Below are 25,348 nucleotides of genomic sequence, written 5' to 3' on the forward strand. Positions count from 1 at the left end.
CGTAAGCAAGTGAAACACAGCACTTCAGCTCTCTCAGAAACCTATCTGACTGTAACAGCTCTCCTTCCTGCTTTGATGCTCGGCTTCTCATCTAAAGACCAATTACACGTCATCTTCTGAGGAAAGCGCCGTCACGTTTCCTCTCCTCGGCAGGCCTGCAGTTTGTTTCCCATTACTATAATGGGACAGGAGAGCTAGGTTAGGTGGAAAGATGTGAGAATACTATAAAAGTGTCCTACAGTCGGGTGTCTACATGACCTTAAGTGTAGGGCTCAGTGGGCTGTAACTGCGGTGATGAGGTTGGTATGAACTTTTTTTCCTTCCCTTTCTCATTAGGAAGTCATTAGACCTGAATGGAAAGTGTAAGGGTGACACACTAAAACGTGCCCCCAGGCAACCACTGAATGTCGCTTAGCAACCAGACACACTCCCACTGTCAAGGGCAACCTTCAAACTGTGGATGACAGGGTGTAGCTTTACAGTGGATCACACAGTACAGCACCTGCGTTGTTTTCGCTTTATTTAAAAAGCAAGATCCTTCTAATATGGTGGCTTACGAGGGTAAAATCTCATCCATTCTCGTGTATCTATGCTGGAAATGATGATCTATTACACATTCTCTCCCCTCAACGGATACCGGATCAGTCAGCAGAATATTTACTACATGATAAATTGCGAAGACATTTTATGGGAGCAGAGCGATGAATCCATCGCGGAGTAGAAACACACATCCAGCAAGAGCTGAGCAACACCAAGCAAGGCTCTCCCTCGCAGTCCTTTTCCCTGTGTACCTGGGGAGCGCTGCTCAAAAGGGGAAGTGACAGTGAGGTTAAGGGAGGAGTGGGTGTCATATTTACTGATGTGCTGTCTGGACCAGGGCACAGCTGACAGGAAGAGGCCAGAGAGAAAGTCCGCGCATCTGCTCTCCTGACAGCTCCCCGCTCCGCCGCAATGCAGAGCGGAGAGAGAGAGAGAGAGGGAGGCAGGAACACATTACCACAGGTGCACGGTTCACGCACAGCGCCTATCGCGCTCCGCATGCCTTCACAAGACGAGTTCTGAGAGACAATTTCACACCGGCGATGGAAATGATATCAGAGGGGAAGTCTTGTAATAGTTCCTGGGTCACTTTCACGTTGGTAAGGGAGACCACGCTCCACCCTTTGCGGTGAGATGCACGCCCAAGAGGGACGTCAAGAAAGTATGACTGACGTTTTAATGGAAAAAGATCAAGGAGCTTACAGGAATGTCAGACTTTTATAACTGCCCACATTCACACAATAGGCATTGCAATGCATTGTGTCCCAGGTGGGGTATGAGAGAGGTATGATGGGAAATAAATCACACAGTCCGTGATCTGACCCCGGCTTTAACGACCATTTTGGGGGCACTGGGCTTGCAGAGAGAAGATAACCTCTTGTTGACTCTCACAGCTGCCTTATCTCAGTCTCTTTTGGCATCCCATTCCCTCATGACCTCACCTCATCTCTGAGAGAAGCTAGGAGATGTCCAATTGCTGAGCTTATCATGAACCTGTCCTTAGTATGACATGTTCTGATTGGTCAGGCTCGCCTCACTTCCCTGAAGGCCTACACACAGCCTGTTTCAGCGTAGCTTATCTGAAACACCTCACACACAATGTAGGATGAGGAATCCTAATAAATGCCGACCAGGAATTGTTTTCAGATGCTTTATTTACACAACTTGATATGATAATGCCTTATGGTAATCTCCAGCCATGAGATTGGCCAGATTGATTGTTTATATTAATACAAATTCTTCTCTCAAACATCTCAAATTTAAGATGTAAGTCTGTCAACTAACATTTTCATTTATATTGCTAACCCTATTCATAATTGAAAACCACAGCAAACATACTCAATTTCTCAATTTCTAGCTAATCAAATCAGCTTGGCATCAAGTTGCACCAGTAGCCGGGAGATAGACAACGATTATCAGCCAGCCCACGCAATCCAACTCCCCTCACGACATGTGTGTGTGCAGCCTGGATGTGTGAAGGCTAAGGCTCTGCCACAAGATGTATAGGCTTGCATGTCAGTCATATTGGGGATATGATAGTGGATGGGCCGCCTGCTGGATAGTGGAGGCTGCCAGCAGCCTTCTGGTGGGGATCAAGCCTAGCGAGGGAACTGTACCAAGTCATTCACTCGGCAACAAAAACAAACATGGTTTATCCCAGAAGTGGGTTTATTCTATTAATCTGCCCAGTAACAGTTTGTGTGAGTGTGTGAGTGAGTGACGGAGAGAGAGAGAGAGAGAGAGAGAGAGAGAGAGAGAGAGAGAGAGAGAGAGAGAGAGAGAGAGAGAGAGAGAGAGAGAGAGAGAGAGAGAGAGAGAGAGAGTGGGATGTGGATAGTTTGAGTGGGAGAAGGAGGAGGAAGCCAGTGGAGGCATCTTGAAGAGCTAAAGATAGCACTGTGCTTCCAGGCACTCAGAGAAGCCTGGCTCTGTCAAGGTTACAACATGCACACAATCACACACAAGTAGATACACACACATGCACACACACAAATGCACACTGGCAAGCACACACACAAGCACACAAAGTTGAACACACACACACAAGCAGACACACACACACAGGCACAGAGCCGTGCCAAGGCAAACAGAATAGGGCTTTTAAGAGAGCCCTAACTGAGTTGCATAAAGTGAAATAACTGGTGAGCTGAAAGGGTGCTTAACAGAATGACTGAATTTACATGGTTGACTGCTATTCTTCTGGGAGGTTGTTTACGTAATGTAAATCTTTCCACAGTATGTCATCTACTCTACAGCTATCTGTTGTTTCATTAACATTCAAAGCCTTTGGCTCTTCCAAGTTCATCCGTGGCTGTAGATTTCCATGGTCAGAATACAGAGATGGCAAAAGTACACACATCCTTGACTAAAGTAGAAGTACAGATACAGAAGTAGAGATACAGATACTCGTGTATAAAAAGACTATAAAAAGAGACTTCCTGACAACACTTTTTCACGTAAGTTACAGTAAAGTAGTCTGGCTATATACTTAAGTAGAAAGTAGCCATGACGACCTGTTTTAGTGTCACGCTGGTAACTGGACCTCCCACCATATTGATACATTCACGATTTAATTAACGTCTTCATAGAATATAATTCCCCAGACAACAAAATACCCATTCCGGTCAGAAATTCACCAGACTCTTTTCTCGCTTTGACCAGAACCAACTCACAAATTAGACAGACCAACCACCTTAGATTAAGCATTAAGGGTACCATTACATTGAAACCACACAAACGACACACAGAGACCATTTCTGGTTGGCGGCACGTTTAACACATTCAGGTCATGAATATAAGCTTGTGTTTATAGATAGCTCTGAACTCGTGAACAGCTCTAAAAAGGGACCCAGTTCCAAACCTATAATCACTGCCAGAGTGTGGGCCTTGTGCTTGCAGTAGTGGTGTGCTGGATATGCTGGTAATCTTCCGTCAGACAGACTAAGCTACTCAGACACAGGGGCGTAACTATAGGGGGTGCAGCACAAGGGCCCGTCATTACTATGTTACGCCACTGCTCAGACACCTTGCAAAACTCACAGTTCCGGATCAAACTTTGACATTCTCTGGCTGCAATGTTACAGTGACGCTGTGATGTCCCACATTTGTTTGAGACATGGTTAAAATGAGGGTATTTAAGTTCTAGGTGGGCCCACACAACACTGATGTTGTCATGGATGAATAAAGAAATGTACTAAAGGGCTCATTTTCTGTGACTGACAGGAGGAAATGGCTAGGAAAGACACAATGACTCTTTTAGAAACGCCGTTCTGTGATGAGAAAATCTTTCAAATTGCTTTTGCAGTCAAGAATGAAATTGTAAGGATGACAAGATAATCCCTCGATGAGGGCTGAGCAAAACAACGCAGCACAACAAAGCATGATCAACCTTAGAAATGGCAATTAAATGTGTGCATCGTAAATCTGAACGTGTAAGCTAGTCGATTCAAGTGTCCTTATCTAACTTGAAAATCAGATGACTCCTTTTTGCCGGGAATACAAAACATCCCTTCATACATGTACAAATTACAATTGCACATGGGGAGGATGTGCGATACGCAGAGATAGAATGAGGACGGGACCAATAAAAGTCTTGATAATGGCGCTAAGAGAACAGCTTGGCCTGATGTGGAATAACTCTTATCACTATCCGAAAATGTCAAAACACATTGGATCATTTTGTTCAAGTGTGCTACAGTAAATTGACTCGAAATGAATGAAATTCTGCTTCACACTCAGGAATGGCTGTCTGCCATTGTTGGTCATGATAAACAAATTAGTCTGTTACTAGCCTATTGTTGAGGTCAATATTTGACAACTCACATACAGAGGATTTAGGCAATACCAGGGTATAGAGATAACCACCAACTGGCTGAAATAACATTAGTCCTAATCAGACTTGGAAAACAAGGCCATTGTTGGCCCAAACGACACTGGTTGTAAATTGCATTGCAGAAAATGGACGAAATCCGTTTCACAAACATGCCAATTTGCTTAATGACATTTAGACCTATTTGTTCTGTTGTCTTTGGAGCACTATCTGTTTACCCAGATGTCAATAGCTAAAGCTCTAAATTGAGTCATCTAATCTGTTCATACACAGATACCTGAAAGTTATATATTGACCACAGTTTACACATAACCTTGTTTTCTATAATATAAAAAAGTGAACGTTTAGCGAATGTGGAATTTGCCCAAGACGAGGTGGAAGGTAGCTATAACTTCTGCCAAGTCTGCAGGATGTAGAGAGTTCCAGTAAATAATGCATATGTGCCTGGATTTGATGTGAATAATTTAGCTTTTTGCAGAGAATAAGGAAACAAGGATAATATGGTGCTTAGTCAGCTCTTATATATGTGGGTGAATACTGTAAAAGCTAAATGATGTCCATTTTTCAGAAAAATTCAATGACCGGTTCCTATTATGATGACTCAGACTTAGTAGTACAGACAGAACTACACTGACTGCCTTCTACCAACTGAAGAAGCATTTATTTTAATTTGGGAGAACTGATTTGAACCATATCAAGGTATTTACCGGTCCAGTCTGGGGGCAGCTCCTGTTCAAGGGGTTAAGAAGACAGACAGGCAGGCCGTTAGCAGACAGACAGACAGGCCGTTAGCAGACAGACAGGCAGGCCGTTAGCAGACAGACAGGCAGGCCGTTAGCAGACAGGGAGGCAGAAAAACAACGCTGGTGCAGTCCCTCCTGGTGAGTCGTGCCTTTTGATTTATCCTTGAGGGAGAACTTTAACATAGCCTGTCTGTACAAAAAGAAAACAACAGAGCCTAAAATTCGACGTCCCCCCCATCCCCCGTCCCCCATCTGAACAACTCAAGTTTAGCAGTTGTAGTTCCCGACAAAAGTCTGTTGCATCAGAAGCAGGCACCTAAACCGAAGTGGACCTGAGAGTCTAACACCAGAGGTCCTGACCTCATTCTTCAACGCTAAGATGAATGCAGCCGCAGTCTGCCCACCCAGAAGAGAGGTGGAGAGGTCACCGTAAGTCAGTCTCATCCCTCAGTATCAACAACTACACACACGTGCACAAACACACTAACACAAACACACATCTCCGCAGAGACACACACTAATAAACACACACATTTTTGCAAATACTGCTCATGATACCATGATATGAGCAAATACTGCTCATGATACGATAACAAGGTCACTCTCCAAACTTAAGACCAGCATTTATTGTTATTCTTTTTCCTTGTACAGAGGTACAACATTGCATTTTTCCATCACCATGGTATTCAAGAAGACCGAACAAGCAGATGGTTGTGCAATCACATTTCATCCTTGTTCAGCTATCGATAAATAACCCTGAATGTCCCTTATGGCATTAGACAAACAAAAGCAAGACTACTCTGTGGCGCACTGTGAGATCAAATGATTCAGATTGATGAAGATTCTCAGAATGTTGCATGAATGGGAGAATGGGCTATAGAATGCACCCAGCGCTCATATGCATTACAATAGAATAACCACACAGAGGCTGCATGTAATGACAGGGCACAGCGCACACTGAGACCATCTGGATAATTGTACCCAGTGCTCCTCACAGTCAAGTGTTGCATTGGGACGTTGGGTCCTGGAAGCGAACCCCATGGGAAGAGAGCACCCCCTACTGGTAAGTCCACAGCAGTAAAGTCGGCCTCTCCCCCTTTTAATGAGGAAACGATTGAGAGGAAAATAGGATTCATCCCACTCATTGATAAAAAAGGAGAGGTATTACTTCTGATATGTTACATGATTAACCCCGATGCTGCCCATGCTTAGGTATCAACCAAATAAATACATGTTAAACAATGGATTGTTGGATGTTTAATTTTTACCTTTTTACCTTTTTACCTACAGAAGTATATGTGTCCGTTTAGAATGCCATTGTTAAAGGACGTATCACCAAACACACTGACTTGTGCTACTGATGTGTCTTGTCTGGGGTAAAGTTCACGCTTTATCAAATCAAAATGCACTGGGATCCATGTTGCCCCACCTCCTGCCCCTCCTCCCCCCACCCCCTCCCCCCTGAAGGAACTCTGCTGTGTGGAGAAGTCACACCACGGCCCCTGGGAAAGCTCCTGCTTCATCATGGGCACCAATGACACGTCCTCGCCCAGCACAACCACCTCAATGACACGTGAAGGACAAAGAAAGAACAGGAATCCATGGATGAAAAAGAGAAGGAGAAAAAAAGAGGAAAAAAACAGGGAGATTAGATTTTAGGGGACTAAGGAGGGTATGGGGTTACCTGGACACCCTATGCTCAGATTTCAGCTGTGTACATGCTCCTTTGAGCAAGGAGGTCAGGTCAGTCAGGCTTCATCTAGATATTAAAAACCATATTGTATTTGTTTATGCCAAAGCGCGTCTATTACGTCTGTTTATACTGAAGAGAAAGGGCCACACCACATGTGTTTATAGAGAAGGAAGAGGCCACTTCAAGTCAATTCCCTGATCACATTTCCAATTTTTATTGTTCAGCTTGGCCTCTGATTTAGCTTTGGATTTATAGGCTGGGACCAGGTGGTGGTTCTCCAATCATGAGGCCGGCGTGTTGCATGACCTGGATGAAAGAGTCAATAAAGAAGCCCCTAAATCAGCAGTCTGCCTGCATTGTGACAGCCAGATGGGCCTCAAACCTCCCTTATCATTCCTCACTCAGATTAAAGTCAAAATGGAAATCTGCACAGATTAAGACAAGCATGCACACAAACATGTACAAACACACACACTAACAAACATGTCTGGTGTAGGCCTGTTGTCCACAATATTGGAATTCATTTTTGTGTGAAGTCTGTCTTCATAGCACTGCTCTGCATTTTTCTGTAATTGCCATGGAAACTGAGAAATGATAACTGGCCTCTGCCTTCAAGTGTGATGAGAAACACAATGTGTTCAGGTGTTTGAAGGACACAGATATAGAAGCTAACAGCTTCTTAGGAGCGTTCTAAGAGCTCTTAGCGTTCTTAGAACGCTCCTAAGAAGCTCTTAGCGTTAAGAGCTTCTTAACGAATCTGGGAAACATGGCCATTATGTAGCCAAACCATGCTGCTAAAGGCAAGGGTTGGCTGACCTGTTGCTAGGCGTCCAAGCTGACGATGCCAGTTTCCTACCACCATCTCTGATTACATTCTGATTGGACCAGGGTACTTTGTTAAAATGCCAAATGAGTAGTATATGAGTAGGACCAAACAACTAATATATTTAACCAAGATAATTATAGTAATATACAAGAATTATAATAATATAGTTGATATAGAATATAATAGTAATCGATTTGAAAGCAATGATAGAGGGATTGTGTTGTGGCTCCATCTTGTGGTGATGTTGAATGGTTGAGATTTAGCTGAAACACCGGGATATTTAGTCTGTTACCAAATTTGAACTGAATAAGAATTGTTGTCACACAACGAATGTATCATATTCTAGGAATTTCAATCCTGATATAATTCTGTACTGAATCAAAACGTCTTATATCACATTATATTAAGAAATGTTGGTTAGAGGGGTAAATGTAGGGTGATGATAGCAAGACATCCAGTATCTCCACTGAACACCCTACACTGCCCCCAGTGGTTAGATATCTAACTACACTAAGCAAAAGGGCACAATTCGATTCCTCATACACCTGTAACAACAATAGGGGATGCTATGACTGTTGATGCTACTGTGAGGCCACATAAACCAAGGGTGAGTTTCTTGGTAAAACGTTTGGTTGGAAAATAAACAATCTCATTCGTTGGAAAATAAACAATGTATTTGTTGGCTAGCTGTTAAGTCAACGAAAGGCTACAATAAATCTCATTTAAATTCTCCAGTCATTGCTTGACCACTTAATGCCATGTAAACTAGGCTATATGAATGTACTGTAGAATCTGTGGTCAATGTAGTTCTATAGGCAAATGTGTATGACCAAATTGTATATAATCCTCAAATTTTGCAAGAATATACAGATGTGACTAAAGGTTTCATAACTTTAAGTGGTAAGTATTACGGCTTTGATAAAAGTCTGCAGATTGTATGCAGTATGGCTTTAAATATTACTTTGCTTCGTCAAATCCACTTGTTGTCTTTTGGAGAGCAAAAAAAAGCGAATAAATTACAAACCTAACAAGGTTTTCATGAAGTGTGTTAAATGGGTCTATATAACTTGATATCTCTGTATTTTAATATGATGTTAACCGTTGACTGACGGTTGATACCCAATATTTAACATAAGATAGAGATGCCACTGAGAGACATTTTGGCCAGCAGTTTTGTATCCAGAGCATACCTGTTCCATAGGCATCGGTTTCAGTCTGGTAGAAGGAAGACTGAAATGTAGCCGACTTCGTTATCGTACCACAAAACAAACGTAATTGAGCGGTCTTTCTAATGGCGCCCTCTCTGCTTTGTTGATCGGTCCTTGGTAGCAACCCTTGTACCCGCGTACGTGTCGCTGTCCTCCGCCAATTCCTATCTCCAGGGCGTCTGACCGGCGGTGGGCGAGTTGGGGTGTGTCTGCGAGCGAGCGAGCGAGAGAGAGAGAGGGAGAGAGAGAGAGAGAGAGAGAGGGAGGGAGGGAGGGAGGGAGGGAGGGAGGGAGGGAGCGTGCGTTTCAGATAGCTTGGACACCACACGACTCAAGTGAGAATAAAATGCTGCAAAATCAGAAATTGACACGACTCGTGCTCTGGCAGTAATCTGACACTTGTTTGTTCGCCGATACGAAGAGACAGCCTGGAACCATGAAGAAACACCAGAGCCCGGCAAAACAACCACCAGCTGAAGTCACCATACCAGACAACGAGGTTACTGTGCAACAACTGAACGAGCTTCTGTCGAATGGCAGTGGATTTTACAGTTTACCAACACAACATTTCAACGAGGTCTTCCCCAGAATATACGTTGGTAACGCGTAAGTCATTTTGTCTGTAACCAAATTCAAATATGGGTTTCTCTCTATTTTTTCCCTCCAAACAGCCCCCATGTCCATCAGATGACATGAACAGGTATGCTACTTTATCGTAATACAGGACATATGTTCAGGGACGAAGACAACATTTGTTTTTTAAATGTTGTAGTGTCTTTCCTGTTATTTATTTTTCTCAAAATAACAATCCCTTAGCCTCATTGTCTGCCAAAACAAGTGGCTGTACGCTACCTATTTCCATATTTCACCCGAGACACCCTGCACCTGTACTCCTCAATGAAAAGTGTTTCAGGATATTTATAGGCACGATTGACTATAATTAAGTATAATATTAGTATTATTAGTGGAGTATTATAGCCTACATCGATAGATTATTTGTAAAATATAACCTATAATTTGGAATACGTGGGCATTTGTGTTGTGGCTTCGAAACGAAAAGAAAAATAGACGCGCGAGTCAAAATTGATGCTGCCGCACGCTGATGCTCGAATCTGAAGGGCGATGCTAAGACCCATTTTTCCACAATGAAACGACTCCATAGGTCATTATCTGAGCCATCTTCTCTCATCCGTTTTATTCAGCGCCACCCATTCTTTTAGGCTACAGTATCAGGATTTACGGAAAACGAGATGTGACGTGAGTACGCCTATAAATCAATTGAGTAAAATAATCAGAACCGCATGTGCAAGGTTCACCAGTAATAAGTTGCAGCCTGGCTGCGATTGATTAAAATGGATCTTGAGGAATTTTCTACATTAATATGTAGTAAATGTTGTTACTGTTCATTCTCCTTGTGTTAGTTTTGTTAAACAATACAAACACGAATGCAAATAGAACAACTTAAGACAAAACAATTGAACATATTTATAGTGATTGGTGTTAGTCACTTTTATTGTGTTTGAATAGAAGGAACACAAGACACAACCCAAATATTGCTGAAACAAACGCACGTACACACGCACACACACATGCACTCACGCATACACCCAATTAAAGGAGTCTAGTGGGCTTAGGCAAACTGTCTTATGGTATTCCCCCAACCTATATATCTGAGGTGGTTGACTGGGTACTATAGGCTATGCAATGAACATGCCGACTCACCCGGAATTTACGGTCCACATTCCGGTAAGGTCAGTTCTTGGTATTGCTGCACTGTATGCTGATAGTGTGGGAGAGGTGTGGTTTGCATGTAAAGAGGTTTATTTCATAAACATATCCATCACATTAAGCCTCAATGCAAATTGAACTTACTGTAACATTGGGGAGTTTACCAAGTGACAAGAACCCACTTTGCCGATGTGATGATTAAAGTATATCATTTTCTTTCATCTCAGAAGTAGATGTACATTACAGTATAGTACCATATCGCACAGACTGTAGACTACCTGTCTACCTGTCAGTATTTCCCATATAAGGAGCCATGAACGGAAAGCATTTCTGCCTAATCCATCACTTGGCTCCAGACAAAGCTAAGAGATCTGTACAGTGGTGAGCAGGACAGAAAGCAAGCACATTAACTCTGTGCTACAACAAAATCAATTTGAATATGCCACTCTTCTGAGCCAAGTCGAAGACTGTTGCTGTTGACTCTCCTTCGGCTCTGCTCTGCTTACTGAGATGTCGTCATTGGGAGTTCAGGTTCTCCAGGCAGTTGCTTGTTGTTGAAAATGAGAAACGTGAAATACTCCAGGTTTCTGTTATAAAGGTTTGTCTGATAGAGAACATTGATCCACATCGAGCCCCGGTATTTCCTGCCCCAGTAGTTCCTGACACACGGTCACATCCCGTGGTGCCTTTGACCTGTTGTTACAAATGTCTGCAAAGATCTTTTGCACCATATTGTGCATGCCGTCTCACAGGAGGTGATGTCAGAGCAGAGGGAGATGGGCGGTATATGGATTCACTATTGATCAAGCTCTGCACGCTAATCTGACCACTCTCTTCTCCTCTGGGACCAGAGGAAGGAGACATGGCGGTTTAGATCCAGTGTTGCCCTTGTTCAGTATTGTCCCGATGTATGAAACCACTGTCTGTCCACAACAAATGGGTTAGTGCCCATATGCTACAAATTGTCATTGAACATATAGGACAGGGACACAAAGACCTAGATACAAACAGAATGGGTTTTCCAATGGCCAGCGTATCAATGCTGTATATGGAAAGGTTCCCTAGGAAAATCTCAGCCAATGCCAAATCTCAGCCAAAGGACAGAAATAAAACTTTAACAGATATTTGCACTGCTGAAGTTTGTTTTCAGCGGTGCTAATATCTGCTGAAGTTTGTTTTCTGTCCTTGCATGTCAAAAGCATTTTAGCAAGGCTTACATCATAGATTCCATCGACGAAAGCAGCACCTTCAATGGAATTCAATGTTGATGGAATCTATGATGAAAGCCGTGCTAAAATGCTTTTATTAAAGAACAGGCCTGCATCTAAAAGCATTCTTTTAAGGCGGAAGTCACTTCCCCAGTCATTAGGGGTTGTTTTTCCAGCAGACGTACAGTACAGTATCGCTCTGCTAAGCGCTGGCTAGACCTGTGGTTGACTGCACACTTTTGCTCTTTGTGGGGCTGGCATTAATAATGTATGGCAGGGGACTGTAGAGATCACAGCAAGGAGAGGAGGACAGGACAGGTAAGAAGGGAGCGAGTTCAACCTCAATCCCAACACATACAAACACACAAACGCCTACACACAAACAACTACACAAACACACTGACACCCGTACTTTGCTTTGTGGGTGGGTGTTTGGCAAGCAGACAACAAGCAAACCGACTTACAAACTGATGTGTTTTCCCTGTACACGCTGAATGTGTGTCAGACCATGTCGACAGACCTGCGTAGTCACACAGTCAACAACATAATCATGCACACATGCTCAAAGTGACACATAACACTCAGTGAGTCATTGTCATTGCAGGAGAAATATGACCGCAATCTGCTGTGGCTCTGGCAGGCCGGAGCATCACAGGGGGGCAGAGAGAGGGACAGAGAGATGGGGAGAGAGAGAGAGAGACGGGGAGACAGAGAGACAGGGAGAGAGAGACGGGGAGAGAGAGAGAGACGGGGAGAGAGAGAGACAGGGAGAGAGAGACGGGGAGAGAGAGAGACAGGGAGAGAGAGACGGGGAGAGAGAGAGACAGTGAGAGAGAGATGGGGAGAGAGAGAGACGGAGAGAGAGACGGGGAGAGAGAGAGAGACGGGGAGACAGAGAGACAGGGAGAGAGAGACGGGGAGAGAGAGAGACAGTGAGAGAGAGACGGAGAGAGAGACGGGGAGAGAGAGAGACAGGGATAGAGACGGGCAGAGAGAGAGATGGGGAGAGAGAGAGATAAGGAGAGAGAAAGACAGGGAGAGAGAGACAGAAAGAGACAGGGAGAGAGAGAGAAACATAGAGGGACAGAGAGAGGGAGAGGGAGGGACAGAGAGAGAGACGGAGAGAGAGAGGTAGGGAGAGAAACAGAGAGAGGAAAGACAAGTGTGTGTGTGTGTGAGTTATGGGTGTGTGAGAGCTAATGTGAGCGCATGTCCAGAGCCCATCACCAGGCTCAGGCTGCATCACCTCAGGAGCCTTGGCCCCAGGGGCAGGCAGACATGGAGACAGATGGGCGGCCTCATCATGCTGTCGTAAAGCAAAATGGTGGCAGACTTCATCTTTATTAGTCAGCCAGCGTGGGCGGAGTGCCCCCCCTCGTCCTCGCCCCCTCGTCCTCGCCCCCTCCCCCTCTCCCCCTCGTCTCTCCCCCCTCATCCTCCCCCCTCATCCTCCCCCCCTCATCCTCCCCCCGTCCTTCCCCCCTCATCCTCCCCCCCCATCCTTCCCCCCCTCGTCCTCCCCCCCTCATCCTCCCCCCTCGTCCTCCCCCCTCGTCCTCGCCCCCTCGTCCTCCGCCCCCTCGTCCTCCCCCCTCGTCCCCCCCCCCCCTCGTCCTCCCCCCCATCCTTCCCCCCCCTCATCCTCCCTAGAGACCCTGACTGGGTCAGTCAGCCCAGCCTCTGGAGTCTGACATGGCCTGCACCATGGGATATCTCACATAACTCATGCCCTCCTTGACCTCAAGCCCCTGTGCACTACATGGCTATGGACGTAGAGTGTTTGTAACAATAAGTGTATGTTAGTACTCTTGGGTAGGTCAAACGAAGAGGGGGAGGATCAGATTGATTCTTTCAGGGAAGTTGATATGAGGATGTAGGCAATGTGCTGGAGTGGAGTGTAATGGTGGTTTGGTACAATGTTCAGTATAAGTCAACAGGAGTTGACTGTATGTGGAGAGAGTAGAGCTCTTCCTCTGTCTTCCTCTCTGCCCACCACTCTGTCTGGCCCTCTCACATACTGTACATCTCTCTCTGTCTAATCCCCTTAGATCAAAACACATTCTTAGCTTCTCATAGGATCCTATTCTTTTACAATCCTTGTTACTTTCTCCCCTCGCATCTCTCCACCCCCCCCCCCCCCCTCTTGTTATCAGAGCCCTATTTCGGGCATCAAGCAGGACACCCATGGCTCTCCGTCAGGTCCCCTGGCTGCCAGCCAACCGTCTCCTTGGTGTGTCTGTTTTTGCTTTGAATCCTGCCCTGTCCCCTTGGGGCCACGCCGACATGGCCAGACATCTCCTCTTGTCTCGATGCAGTTCCACTATTTCTCCCCATCATCTCCGTCATCCTCCAACCAGGCATGGCAGAGCCAGGCCAAGCTGCCACAGAAAGTGGTCTGGGTCTTGAAGGGCGAGGGTTGGGGGTTGGATTGGGTTCAAAGATTTTAAAGCACAAAAAAACGAATTGTCCTGGCAGATTGGAAGATGGGGAGTTAAAGCTATGGGCTCTGACAAGACAGTGTAAAGGTCTTCCAGGGTTCTGGTGGGCACAGTGTCAGCTGGACAACTTGTATCTTCTGGTCTGGTTCCAAGTCATGGGGGTTTTCCTCAAACCTGCGGTCCCCTAGACCTCTTTTTGGAGCGTCTTATTGAAAATGATGGTTTCTTGTCAAAATACCAACCTTTTTCCGTCATCCCATCGATTTGACTTTTCCACACTACAAGCAGGCACCTGCAGGTGTACATCATTGTGATTTCTATCAACATCGATGTCTTAGCACAGGGTCCACAGAGTGTCGTTCTGTGCGTCTGACTGGCTGAACTTGTATCCCAGGTTAATGTGCCTCCTCGGTGTGCGTCCACAGGTTTGTAGCCCAGAATGTGATGCGCCTGCAGAAACTCGGGGTGACTCACATCCTGAACTCGGCGGAGGGAAACTCCTTCATGCACGTCAACACCAGCGCAGGGTTCTACTCCGGCACGGGCATCACCTACCACGGCATCAAGGCCAACGACACGGAACAGTTCAACCTCTGCGCCTTCTTCGAGGAGGGGGCGGACTTTATCGAGAAGGCCCTGGCGCACAATAACGGAAAAGGTGAGTGGGACGTCTCCCCGTGACGAGGACTCAGAGGTCTGACCACACGTTGTTCCTGACCTCTTAAACCTTCACCCAAAGTCTCAGAGGGATACAAGGTGTGCTGACTTTTAATCCAGCAGAGTGATGAGTCTTGGGTCCAGTTCCCCCAATGATAAATTCAAGGGCCTTTAATTGAACGAATTGAATGATCATGCAGAGTAACTGGAACTAACTCGAGTTGAATGGACGAACGATTTAGATTTTCCTTGCAGTCAGTCTTTATTTGGTCAGTCTGATTTGCAGTGTTTGAAAAGTACAGTGTGATACTGTGTTAGTACACATAGCAGTCATGAAAGATGGAGTGACACTGAGGGTATTCAAACATTAAAAAGCTCCTTTTCTGACTCACAACAAAAAGGGTGTGCTGGAGGGAGCCGGTTCCTTCAGGGCGCAAGACACAAGACATGCTTTAGTGATGCAATCGCCATGTCATCGTTCCTCCGGCTGAAGATACCAAACAGGAAGAGTTAGACCTGAATATGGCAGCGTCTCAGGCTAAATCTGACTCACTCCTGAGCCCTGCTCCACATTCTACTGTCAGATCTCCGTCTCAGGTCTCTTGTCAGAACGTTGCCTCAGATAAGACGCCTCGTTGGTTCAAATCAGACACGTCCCAACGTTTGCTTTATAAAGTGACAGAAATTTTCATTTGCGACAATGTTCAGCGTATGGGCTAAATGAATAGGACAGTTTCAAGTGACTAAAGGGAGTTTTCGGGGAGGAGAAAACTTTTCCCACCTTTGCCAAAACACTATAACTCCTCACAAGCCTCCAGACAGCACCCCCACCCCTCTCTCCACCCCCAGCAGAATAACAAAACTTGTCTATCTCCTCGGCCGAGCACGAGGAACCCACCTCCCAAAACGTCCTCCTAGTTTTGACACACCCAGGCGATGCATTTAATTGGTGCCTTGAACTCTGTGTTTTATGGCATGGATTTAATGTCATCTTTGACACTGAGGAGCAATTATAAAGCATCTTAATTCCCAACCAATTTGGCCACGACGGCCCGGCTTTGCGGTAAATCAGCAGCAACGTCTGCAGCTGGCTACAGGGAGGACACTCATCTTTCCTGAGAAGCTCCTGGCACTGCATCAGCGCCCTCCCAGTGCGTCCTCCTAGAACACGTCAACAAGCTGCCCCTGACATTTCAGGACCCCCTCCTCCAGAGCAGAGGAAAAGGTCACCAGTCGTCGGGGGTTGAGAGAAGGGGATGGGAAGGGGAGGGACAGAGAGAGAGAATAAAGAAGGAGAGGAAGAATGAAGAGATAAGGAGGGAGTGAGTGGGGGAGTGTATGGGTGTGTGAGGGTGTGGGTGTGTGCGTGGATGAGTGAGTGGGTGTGTGTGTGTGTGTGTGTGTGAGTGTGTGTGTGAGTGAGTGTGTGAGTGGGTGTGTGTGGATGAGTGAGAGGGGATTTGAATGTGTCTGACTGATGTGCGGGAGCTGCAGTCTGGGAGGATCTACCAGGAAGATACAGTGGGCTCTGCATCGATCTGCAGGAAGACACTTGGTGATTGGGTATCGAAGAGGTCACCTCGATGGCAGAGTACAGTGCCTGGACTGAACATAGCAGAGAGAGGAGAGGAGGAGTGGATAGAGGAGAGGGGAGCAGGGAGGGGAAAGGAAGGGGGATGAGAGGGGGAAAGGAGGAAGAGGAGAGGAGGGAAGGAGAGGCAGAGAGTAGTAGACAAGGAAGAGGGAGGGAGGGAGGGAGGGAGGGAGGGAGGGAGGGAGGGAGGGAGGGAGGGAGGGAGGGAGGGAGGGAGGGAGGGAGGGAGGGAGGGAGGGAGGGAGGGAGGGAGGGAGGGAGGGAGGGAGGGAGGGAGGGAGGAGGAGTGTGGGGGTGGATAGGAGTAATGGGGAGAGGAGTGGCATCGGGTTTCAAGCTTGCTGCAGAGTCGGCAGATCTGACCTGACGGTGAGCACATCTCCTCCACGGTGAGAAGTTGGCAACATGAAGGTCTCCCGGGGCATGTTCAGGTCGATAATGAATGTATGAGTAAGACAGGTTAGGGTTGGGGTTAGACACACACAGACACACACACACACGATACATAAACAATATGGGAGAGTTCACACACTCACAAGGAGACATAGTCTCACAGCAACGACACGCACATGCGCGGCTCTAAAAGTAGGGCGTTGTTTAGGTGCAGTGTACATGGTTGACATTGCCATGTCTGTCGTAGAGGTCATTCAGGCCTTTGATTAGCATCTCCTGGCTGGGGAGATGCTTCGCTAGGCAGGTTTGGACTGAGCATATGTTCCAGAGCCCTCCTTCCCTACTGGAATCCCCCCCCTCCTTCCCTCTCCTTCAGTCTCCTCCCTAAGACCCCAGCCATGTAAAATGGCTTCCTTCATTGAAGACCACGAATGACTTCAAAGGTGGAAGCAGGATAGTCGAATCTTACTGCCTCTACTTGTAAGTGGGGAACAATGAAAGACAGGAGCTATGGTAGGAACCTTCTATTGGGAAGAAATGAGCCTTAGTTCTGTCTTCATCTTTGCCCCAACAGGGAAGGTGTACGTCCACTGTCGAGAAGGCTACAGCCGCTCGCCGACCATGGTCATCGCGTACCTCATGCTACGCCACAGAATGTCTGCCAGGCAGGCTGTCGCCACGGTGAGGCACAAGAGAGAGATCGGCCCCAACGACGGCTTCCTGCGCCAGCTGTGCCAACTCAACGAGAAGCTGGCGAAGGAGGGCAAGCTGAACGGAGAGGTCGGGAAGTTAAAGACCAAATGACAAGGATTGAGAGAGACACAAATCCTTCCTCCATTCTGCCTTTACAGGTCTCAGCTGCCCCCGGAAGAGCCAACGACACCTGACCGAGCCAAACCAGCAGATACTCAGACACACCACACCACTGCAACACACACACTCACTCGCACGTTACACACACACTTACAAGTTAAAAACACTCACAGTCCCACACTTCTACTTCTCTCCTCTTCTTCCTGTGCCACACACACACACACACACAGACCCCTACACACATCTGTCACGCTGCCATCCCCCTTGTCACCATCGCTTGTCCCTGCAGATCTGTGAGGGTACCTCTGCCTGATATCCAGCTGCTGGCACACTGAAGGAGAGGTTAGGCAAGGAGATACTGGAGCCTTGTCCAAACACGGCTCAATGCTCTCCTCTCCTTCCTGTTCTATCTCCCTGTCTCCTCATTCCACACAGACAGACTTCTGACTGGACCCGTAGACCCCGAACACACCCCAAAGTGTCCGCGTTGACCTGAGATGTGAAGCATTCCCTTAACCACACGCGTAGTTTACTTTTACACGCTTCCCTTTTGGAGCAAAGAGGTTGACAATGTGGTTTAAATCATAGATTATAGCACAACTATCATTTCCCAGTGGATTGTAACCATTCCATAGTTTCCCCACTGCCCTGCAGTCCCTGCCCTGCACCTCAGTGTCAGAGGTGACAAATAATGTCATAGCATAAAAACACACGTTTCCCCGCTCTTCCTGGAAGTGTGGGATATTCTGTGACATTAGGAGGAGGCAGTACACAGGAAGTCGTGTAGGGATATCAAAGCGATATCATGGCAATTCCTGTAAAAGATGCTGCCAAAATGTTATATGAAGAAAGAAGATTAAACATTCCATGAAGAGAGAGAGAATACAGCCCCTTGAGTTTTGCCACTCCAGCCTCTGATGACCTGTCCACCCCTGCAGACACAAACTGAATGAATCCACAATCCAGTATACTTGTTCCCCTGTGTGTGCGCACGCATCCGTCCCAATCCACGCTAACGCAACGCAGCCTTTCTCATTTCCTCAGCCCACAACCTTCTCCCTTTTTCTAGCGGATCAAGTGCATTTACACGGGAATCTCCCCATTCACAAAGACGCACTTGTCATGCCAGACAGTTATCCACTGCCAAACACACGTGACACCCACCGTCGTTCCAACTGTCCAACAACGTCACAGTCGTTTGTCTTAGGCCTGTTCACGTCCACTGCCTTGTTCCTGTGTGTACTAACGTCAGACAGAATCTGGCTTAGTACACAGACGCAGGGTTGAATGACAAGGCTTTTCTGTTTGTCTGTAATAGTACATTGGAGTATATGTCAATATGTCAATCATCCCACTATGTTTATGATATATCAACGAGAATGCCCAAAACATCACAATGTATGTATTGTATGTTACATAGACACATACTATAATAGCTAGTAGTCCAGTCTGTATTATGGTAGACCTCAGATTGGACTTCATTTAGTGTAAGTAAAAAGTTGGCGCTGTAAAGAACTCGCACTTTTGTGTTGAAACCGACGAGCTCGCTCGACTTCAACACATCAAGGATGTTCGCCCCTCAAACATTCATAAGAGACGTTAACCCTCCCTTAGATGCTCCCTGGGTCTCGACTTCAGGTTCAAACTGAGCCGCCAGCCCTAACATCAGACAGCCCTCGCCCGTCACACTAACGAGGAGAGGGGAGAGAGTTCATCACCCACCGTAGATCACTTTAGACTCCACGGCGTGCACTAAAGAGGGCGCTAGTGCGTGCAGCTCACCCCAGCCAGTCAGTTCTCGTAGCGCTCACGCTACGACGCCCGAGGGCTCGTCTGCGTCCACAAAACGAGCCGGCTCCGCTTCTCCCAACGGAGGACAAAACTGACACTAAGAAACTAGGTTACATCGTGACATACAACACTATCTAATCCTCTTTTCGTGTCTATATACATATGAATATATACATGTACTGTATATACATATTTAAGTGTTGACATATATGAATGTAACAGCAATGCGTCTATAATGTGTAGGTATCGTAAGTACATGTGTTAGTCCTTATGTATCATTCTGTAATTAGATATTATACGCCATTGCAAACTTTTACACTTGGCAAACAGCTTTCATGTCAACATCACCTTCCACCCCCGTCGTTCCTTCCCAGCTGTTGGTGCTGTATAGTCCATCAGGGCTAGAACAGTTTTCATGTGTTTGTGTTGACCTTAGTTTTCAGGAGAACTCGAAATATTGTAGTAATCACAGAATAGGGTTTGGATTGTAGATGTGAGTAGAATGTATTGATTCTGTGAGTCACAGCAGGTGGAAAAGGATGTTCACTTTCACCATTATTCTGTGTTCTCTGCACACCAGTCATAATCCCATCGCCCCCCCCCCCCCCCCCCCCCCCAACCGCCTATCACTGGCCCTTTACCAGACTACAGAAGGCAGTCCTGTGCAGAGAGTCGATCTGAGAATGAAAGGATAATCTGAACCTATCATTAAACGTTCCTGTGTAATCCCAATTTGAATAACCCTCTAACTAACAACTTAAGTCACAGAGGACAAACTCAGTACCATCCCACCAACAAACCATTGCGATAGAAGACTATCTGCTCTGCAACCTACTGTTCAATAGGTCTTTTTAAATGTTTTTAAACTGGCTTTGAGACTCAAAACACTGGTTTATTTTGCTTTAATATTTGTGTCAAATGTAGGAGTGATTATCCTACCGAAACACAAAAAGCAACAACTGAATTTTTACGATTTACTGTTCCTTTGTATGAATAATACCTTCCAAACGGTCCAAGATGAGGGTATTTCTTTTAAAGCATTAACTGCCTACAGTTACACCCATAGAAGTGATTCACAGGGAACTTTGTCAGTACCTGATTTCCACAAATAAGGTTACTTTGAATTAACACAAGTGATCAGGAAGTGAAAGATCATGGGACAGAGTTGTTGAGCAACATCATCTGTACGCTCACCCTCTCATATGTTGAGAAATACTGCCACCTGCTGTTTTCATGATTCCAGTGATCTGCACAAATTGTCAATTATTTCATGGCTATTTTGAGTCCTTGTTAGATACATTTTCTGCAGTACCTGATAAACATTGTCAGTATTGTGAACCAATAACTGTGCATAAGGCAGGACTATGTTGTTCTTTGGAATGTTTTTTGCAACGTTATCCAAACGTTATCCAAATTATACGTTGTACTAAGGTTTAAACACATTATCTTGTGGTTATGTTTTTGGTATGTGCTGTATTGTCAAGAATGTCAATTGTGACCTTCCTGTAATGTGTAATGCTATATACTGGGTAAGTTACATGCACTGTGGCTATTGTGAATCATATTACGCAATGATGACAGTTACTAGGTATTTTCATCAGCCCACTAGTAATATACGCTGCAAAACATTTTTGTTTGTTTGTTTGTTTTGGACAAGGACATTGAATGTTGGGTAAGACTTGTGTGCATCAGATGCCCCAACTGTATGAAGTCACTATCCATTCTGCTAGTGCTTTCTTTGCCGTGCCAATGAATGCTGCTCTTGTTATTATTCTTGTAAAACCTTCAAAAACATAGAGGCCTCCCACATAGGCCTCTTTCACGTAACTCTCCACATGGACCCTTGTCAGCTGTCAAACACGTTCCCATGACGACCGTGCCACCTCTGTTTAGGCACTAGCGGGAGATAGAGCACAAATGACTCCACTGCCTACCCATCCACCTGTCGACGTCATCACCGGACGTTCTCCCAACGTTCCATTTATGTTGTATTGTGATGTCACTGAGGATGCACCTCTGTGGGGGCATTGTTACGTGTTGTCATGGCGCGCTGAAGGGTTGGGTTTTCATCCAGTGGGGTCCTTTCTCACACTGCTGGGAAATGGGGGAGAAGGAAAACGCTTCACGACAGGAATGACACAGCATCCCACCTAAAGCCTTACACTGATGATGGATTGGATCTATTTTTGATTTGTGTATTCACTTCACACACTGGGTGGGACAGCAACCCTCAGGAGGTTACACTGTTTGTGGAAGTGCACTTGATTTTAAACTTGCAATGTTATTTTTCTTACCTTTGGAAATGTGTTTCTTTCTTATGTTATACAATAAATGGCTAAAGATGTTAACCTGAGCTGGGAAAGAGCGTGCTTACTGTCTGGGACATTCGTGGTTGTTGTATGTTGATGTATTATTCAGACACACAGACAGACAGACAGACTTGTCTTTTGACGTAACAAAGACACAGCTAAATCACCAGTTTCTTTGTTTTCCACTCTATCTACCCCATCAGTCACCTGTAAACTTAGTAGCTCGTTTTAATATGGTCATTATTGCGATATCCCACAATGCTTTGGTTTCCTGAGCAGACCCAGTCATGAGAATGGCTCATATTTTACTGTGCAGCAGTGTAGTTTGCATGACAGTCGTCTATTACCCCAGCATTTTTCCAAAGACCGTTGAAAGCCCCTTGTCTGTTTAGATGGGCCTTGATTACAACAGAGTGGAAGAATGCATTTGTGAAACAGAACATCATTTTTTTTTCAAAAAACCACAACAAGAAAACAAAGAATGACAGCTTGAAAACTAGATATATACTGTGGCCCAAAGTGAAGAGTCTGGATCAAACCAGTCTGGGAAGAACTCAGAGTCACTCAAGTGTCTGCACACTGTATTCCATACATTTACACTCGGCAAACCAAGGAAGTAAGGAAGGAGAAGTTGTTTAGCCTTTCCTTGGCTGATGAATAGCTTCAATATTGGGCATTGAAGATCCTCGCCCTGTGTGCCTCTGTGCTGTGTCTGATGGCCATGAGATGGAGACAAACTGCTCCAAAGGACCTCAGCAGGTCTCTCTCTCCCCCCCCCTTCTCTTTCCGTCTCAGTCTACATCTTCCGTCCTCTTACGCGCAAATACACACCCACGTCTACACATTTTGATGTAAATGCTCATTTAGGTTTCACAACATCAAGAGACACACACTTGGCTCTGGGATGCACAGTCCCACCCATGTCAGGTGGACCATTGAAAAGGCTCTAGTCAACTGGCCTGACACTGCAGCTCTCTCTCCATGGCCCCTTGCGCTATGCAATTACTGCAGGCCAGCTGTAGGGTCCCAGGTGGACCCCTGAGTGCAGGGGCCTCCTCCCTGCCCTCTCAGACCCATAATCTCTTGAATCAGGGTATGTGTGTGTGTATGTGTGTGTGAACATGTGTGTGAACTTTAAAGTATGTGTCGGATGTACACAGAGGTGTATGTACTGTATTTGTGTTTATGTGTACCTGAAAGTGTGTGTGTATGTGTGTATGTATGCATGTTGTGGGTATATACTGTTTATATATACATGTCTGTGTGTGTATATTTAAATATATATACAATAGGCCTATGTAAATATACACACGATGTGTGTATATGTGTATATATAGGCGTGTGATGAAGTGACATCTATTTCAGCAATGCACAGCAGTGGTTTTCTTGTTTAGGATGTGTAGGAATCTGACTAAGGGACAGCAACTGCAGCAGGCACAGAACAGTCCCTCCATGTCTCGCCCACAGGTGAAGCTTCGAGGACAGTCTCAAAAAGGAATGTGAGAGACACTGTAGTTCTTTTCAAATCAAAAGAACACTATCCATAAATCAGCAGAGCATTAGATTTCTTTATCTTTTGAAATTTCTGAAGTTAAAACTTATCTTTCAAGTGATTCAGTGGTGTAGTGCCTTTCACATAATTTCACAAAATAAAGGTGTCAGTAGTCTTTGAAACGTTTGACACTTTGACTAATTTATCCCCTCAAGTTTAAGACAAAAATACCAGAGAGGTTTAAGTCCCATACTCAACCAACATTCTGGGTTCAGCCCATATGTTAGAGTTCACAGAGAGTCTCACAACTGAATTCAGTCTCCGAACAGCAAAAAGTTATCATGTTAATTCCTCACAGTCCTTTCCATGTAAGGATTTTCCACTTTCATCTTAGTCCTCTTTTTGAATGACTTTATCAAATTGAAAGCACATGATGCTCCCCTTAACTCCTCGTCCTGATAATCCACTCTCACATCCCTGAAAAAGGGACAGGGTGGAGGGAAGGGAGGGAGGAGGCAGGAGGGAAATGCACATCTGTGGCGCAGCGCTAATTATTGGGAAATATTGAGAGAGAATGGGCTGTGGAATGGATGGCCTTCAGATCCTCTTCCAAGCGCCTGTGCCCGTGGTGGTGTTGCTCGTTTCATCTCCTCCTGCTCTGTTGTTTTACAGTGCCTTGTCGCTCCTGCAGGGCCTCGCCAAACACAGGCCTGATGTTTATTAACAAACCGTCATGTCAGGACTGGAGCAAGATGGCCGCCGCAATCTCCTGCAGGATGCCTGGGTTTTTGAGTCTCTAATGTGACATTTTACATTTAATTAAGCGACTTCCAAGTGAGAGCTTTACAAAAGGTCAATGATCATAAACAACGAGATAGCCCCAAAAACATTGCGGGTAACCATAACATGAAGCATACATTGTGAAAAGCAAATAAGTGCCAATAGGAAGAAACATAAGAGCATGTAGTTAAACAAATTACCTATTAAACAACATGAACCTCAAAAGTGGGAGTGTAGGCTACCTGTAGGAAAGCAAGCAACAATAATATAATTTACAGCGAGTAAAAGTAGTTAAAAATCAGTTAAAAACAAACCAACAAGTGCTACAAGTAACTCAATAAGTGTCATTGTGTTCCTGGAGGAAATAACCTCATCGGATCCAACATATGAATGGCATTAAGGAAAATAAAAGAGGTAGACCCTCAACTAAGAAAAAAAACAAAAGTTCTTCTTTCTTCAAAAGAGGGAGACAAATGTTTTACCTCCATCTTAGATGTGGTGTGTCAGTATTTTTTCTCCTTTGTTTTCATGTAATTTGTGGTGGAGACATGCAGTGAAAAGATAATCATACAGAGACTGGCAGGAAGGATGCAGTAACTTCATAGGCACTGCTTAAATATTACAGCAGATAAAGTCAAATTATCCACAGACATAACCTCCACATGAAAAGCTTTCTGCGCTCTACTGCAATAAATACGCATGTATGTGGAAGATGTTGATAGACATGCACTATACAAGGCCTACATGCCCTCAACAAAAACGTTAGGTTCAAACTGCTCACGTCTGCTAATGCCGCTAAACACACTGCTACACTTTGCTACATTACGTAATACATTTTCATATACTATTGATGGATGAACCATCAACAGAAGCATCTGGATTGTGGCCTTGGCTGAATAACTTGATATTGTTAACATCACAAGGTTACATTCGGCTAGGCCTGCTTCTGAAAGGCTGCATGACGAAAATGACAAAACAGGCTATTTATCTTCATCGCCAGCTAAGATCCAGTGTTTTCACATTGCCTTTACATTTCCAAGTGTGAGAGAGAAGTTCCGCCCTGTTGTTTTAGGCAGCCTTCTCAGCAGAAATATTCAAAGTTACAGCATGACCAAAGGGACGTTTGTTAGCATGTAGCGGTTATATCACAAGCACAGCCATGACCATTTTACGCCGAGACCATTTACTACATGCTACCGGGCTGTTATGACAACGGTCCCTGAAAGCCTACATGGCTGAAAAGAAAACATCAAATCTAAGGAAACCCAAAATTAATCCAGCTAACTTCTGTTTAACCTGCTTCTAC

The 25,348-nt window shown here is 45.3% G+C and overlaps 1 protein-coding gene across 1 annotated transcript; it reads left to right on the forward strand.

Moving 5' to 3' along the window:
- The first annotated feature begins 9,170 nt into the window (after positions 1 to 9,170).
- Positions 9,171 to 20,037, forward strand: dusp3a (dual specificity phosphatase 3a). Its single transcript, XM_084670260.1, has 3 exons — positions 9,171 to 9,445; positions 14,639 to 14,871; positions 17,432 to 20,037. The coding sequence occupies exons 1-3, from the start codon at positions 9,276 to 9,278 to the stop codon at positions 17,659 to 17,661; spliced, it is 633 nt and encodes a 210-aa protein (XP_084526386.1). The 5' UTR covers positions 9,171 to 9,275; the 3' UTR covers positions 17,662 to 20,037.
- Positions 20,038 to 25,348: the final 5,311 nt, after the last annotated feature.

The sequence above is a fragment of the Hypomesus nipponensis genome, chromosome 13 (genome assembly GCF_054491055.1).
Source record: "Hypomesus nipponensis isolate SF chromosome 13, ASM5449105v1, whole genome shotgun sequence".
In the NCBI taxonomy this organism is placed as follows: Eukaryota; Metazoa; Chordata; class Actinopteri; order Osmeriformes; family Osmeridae; genus Hypomesus; species Hypomesus nipponensis.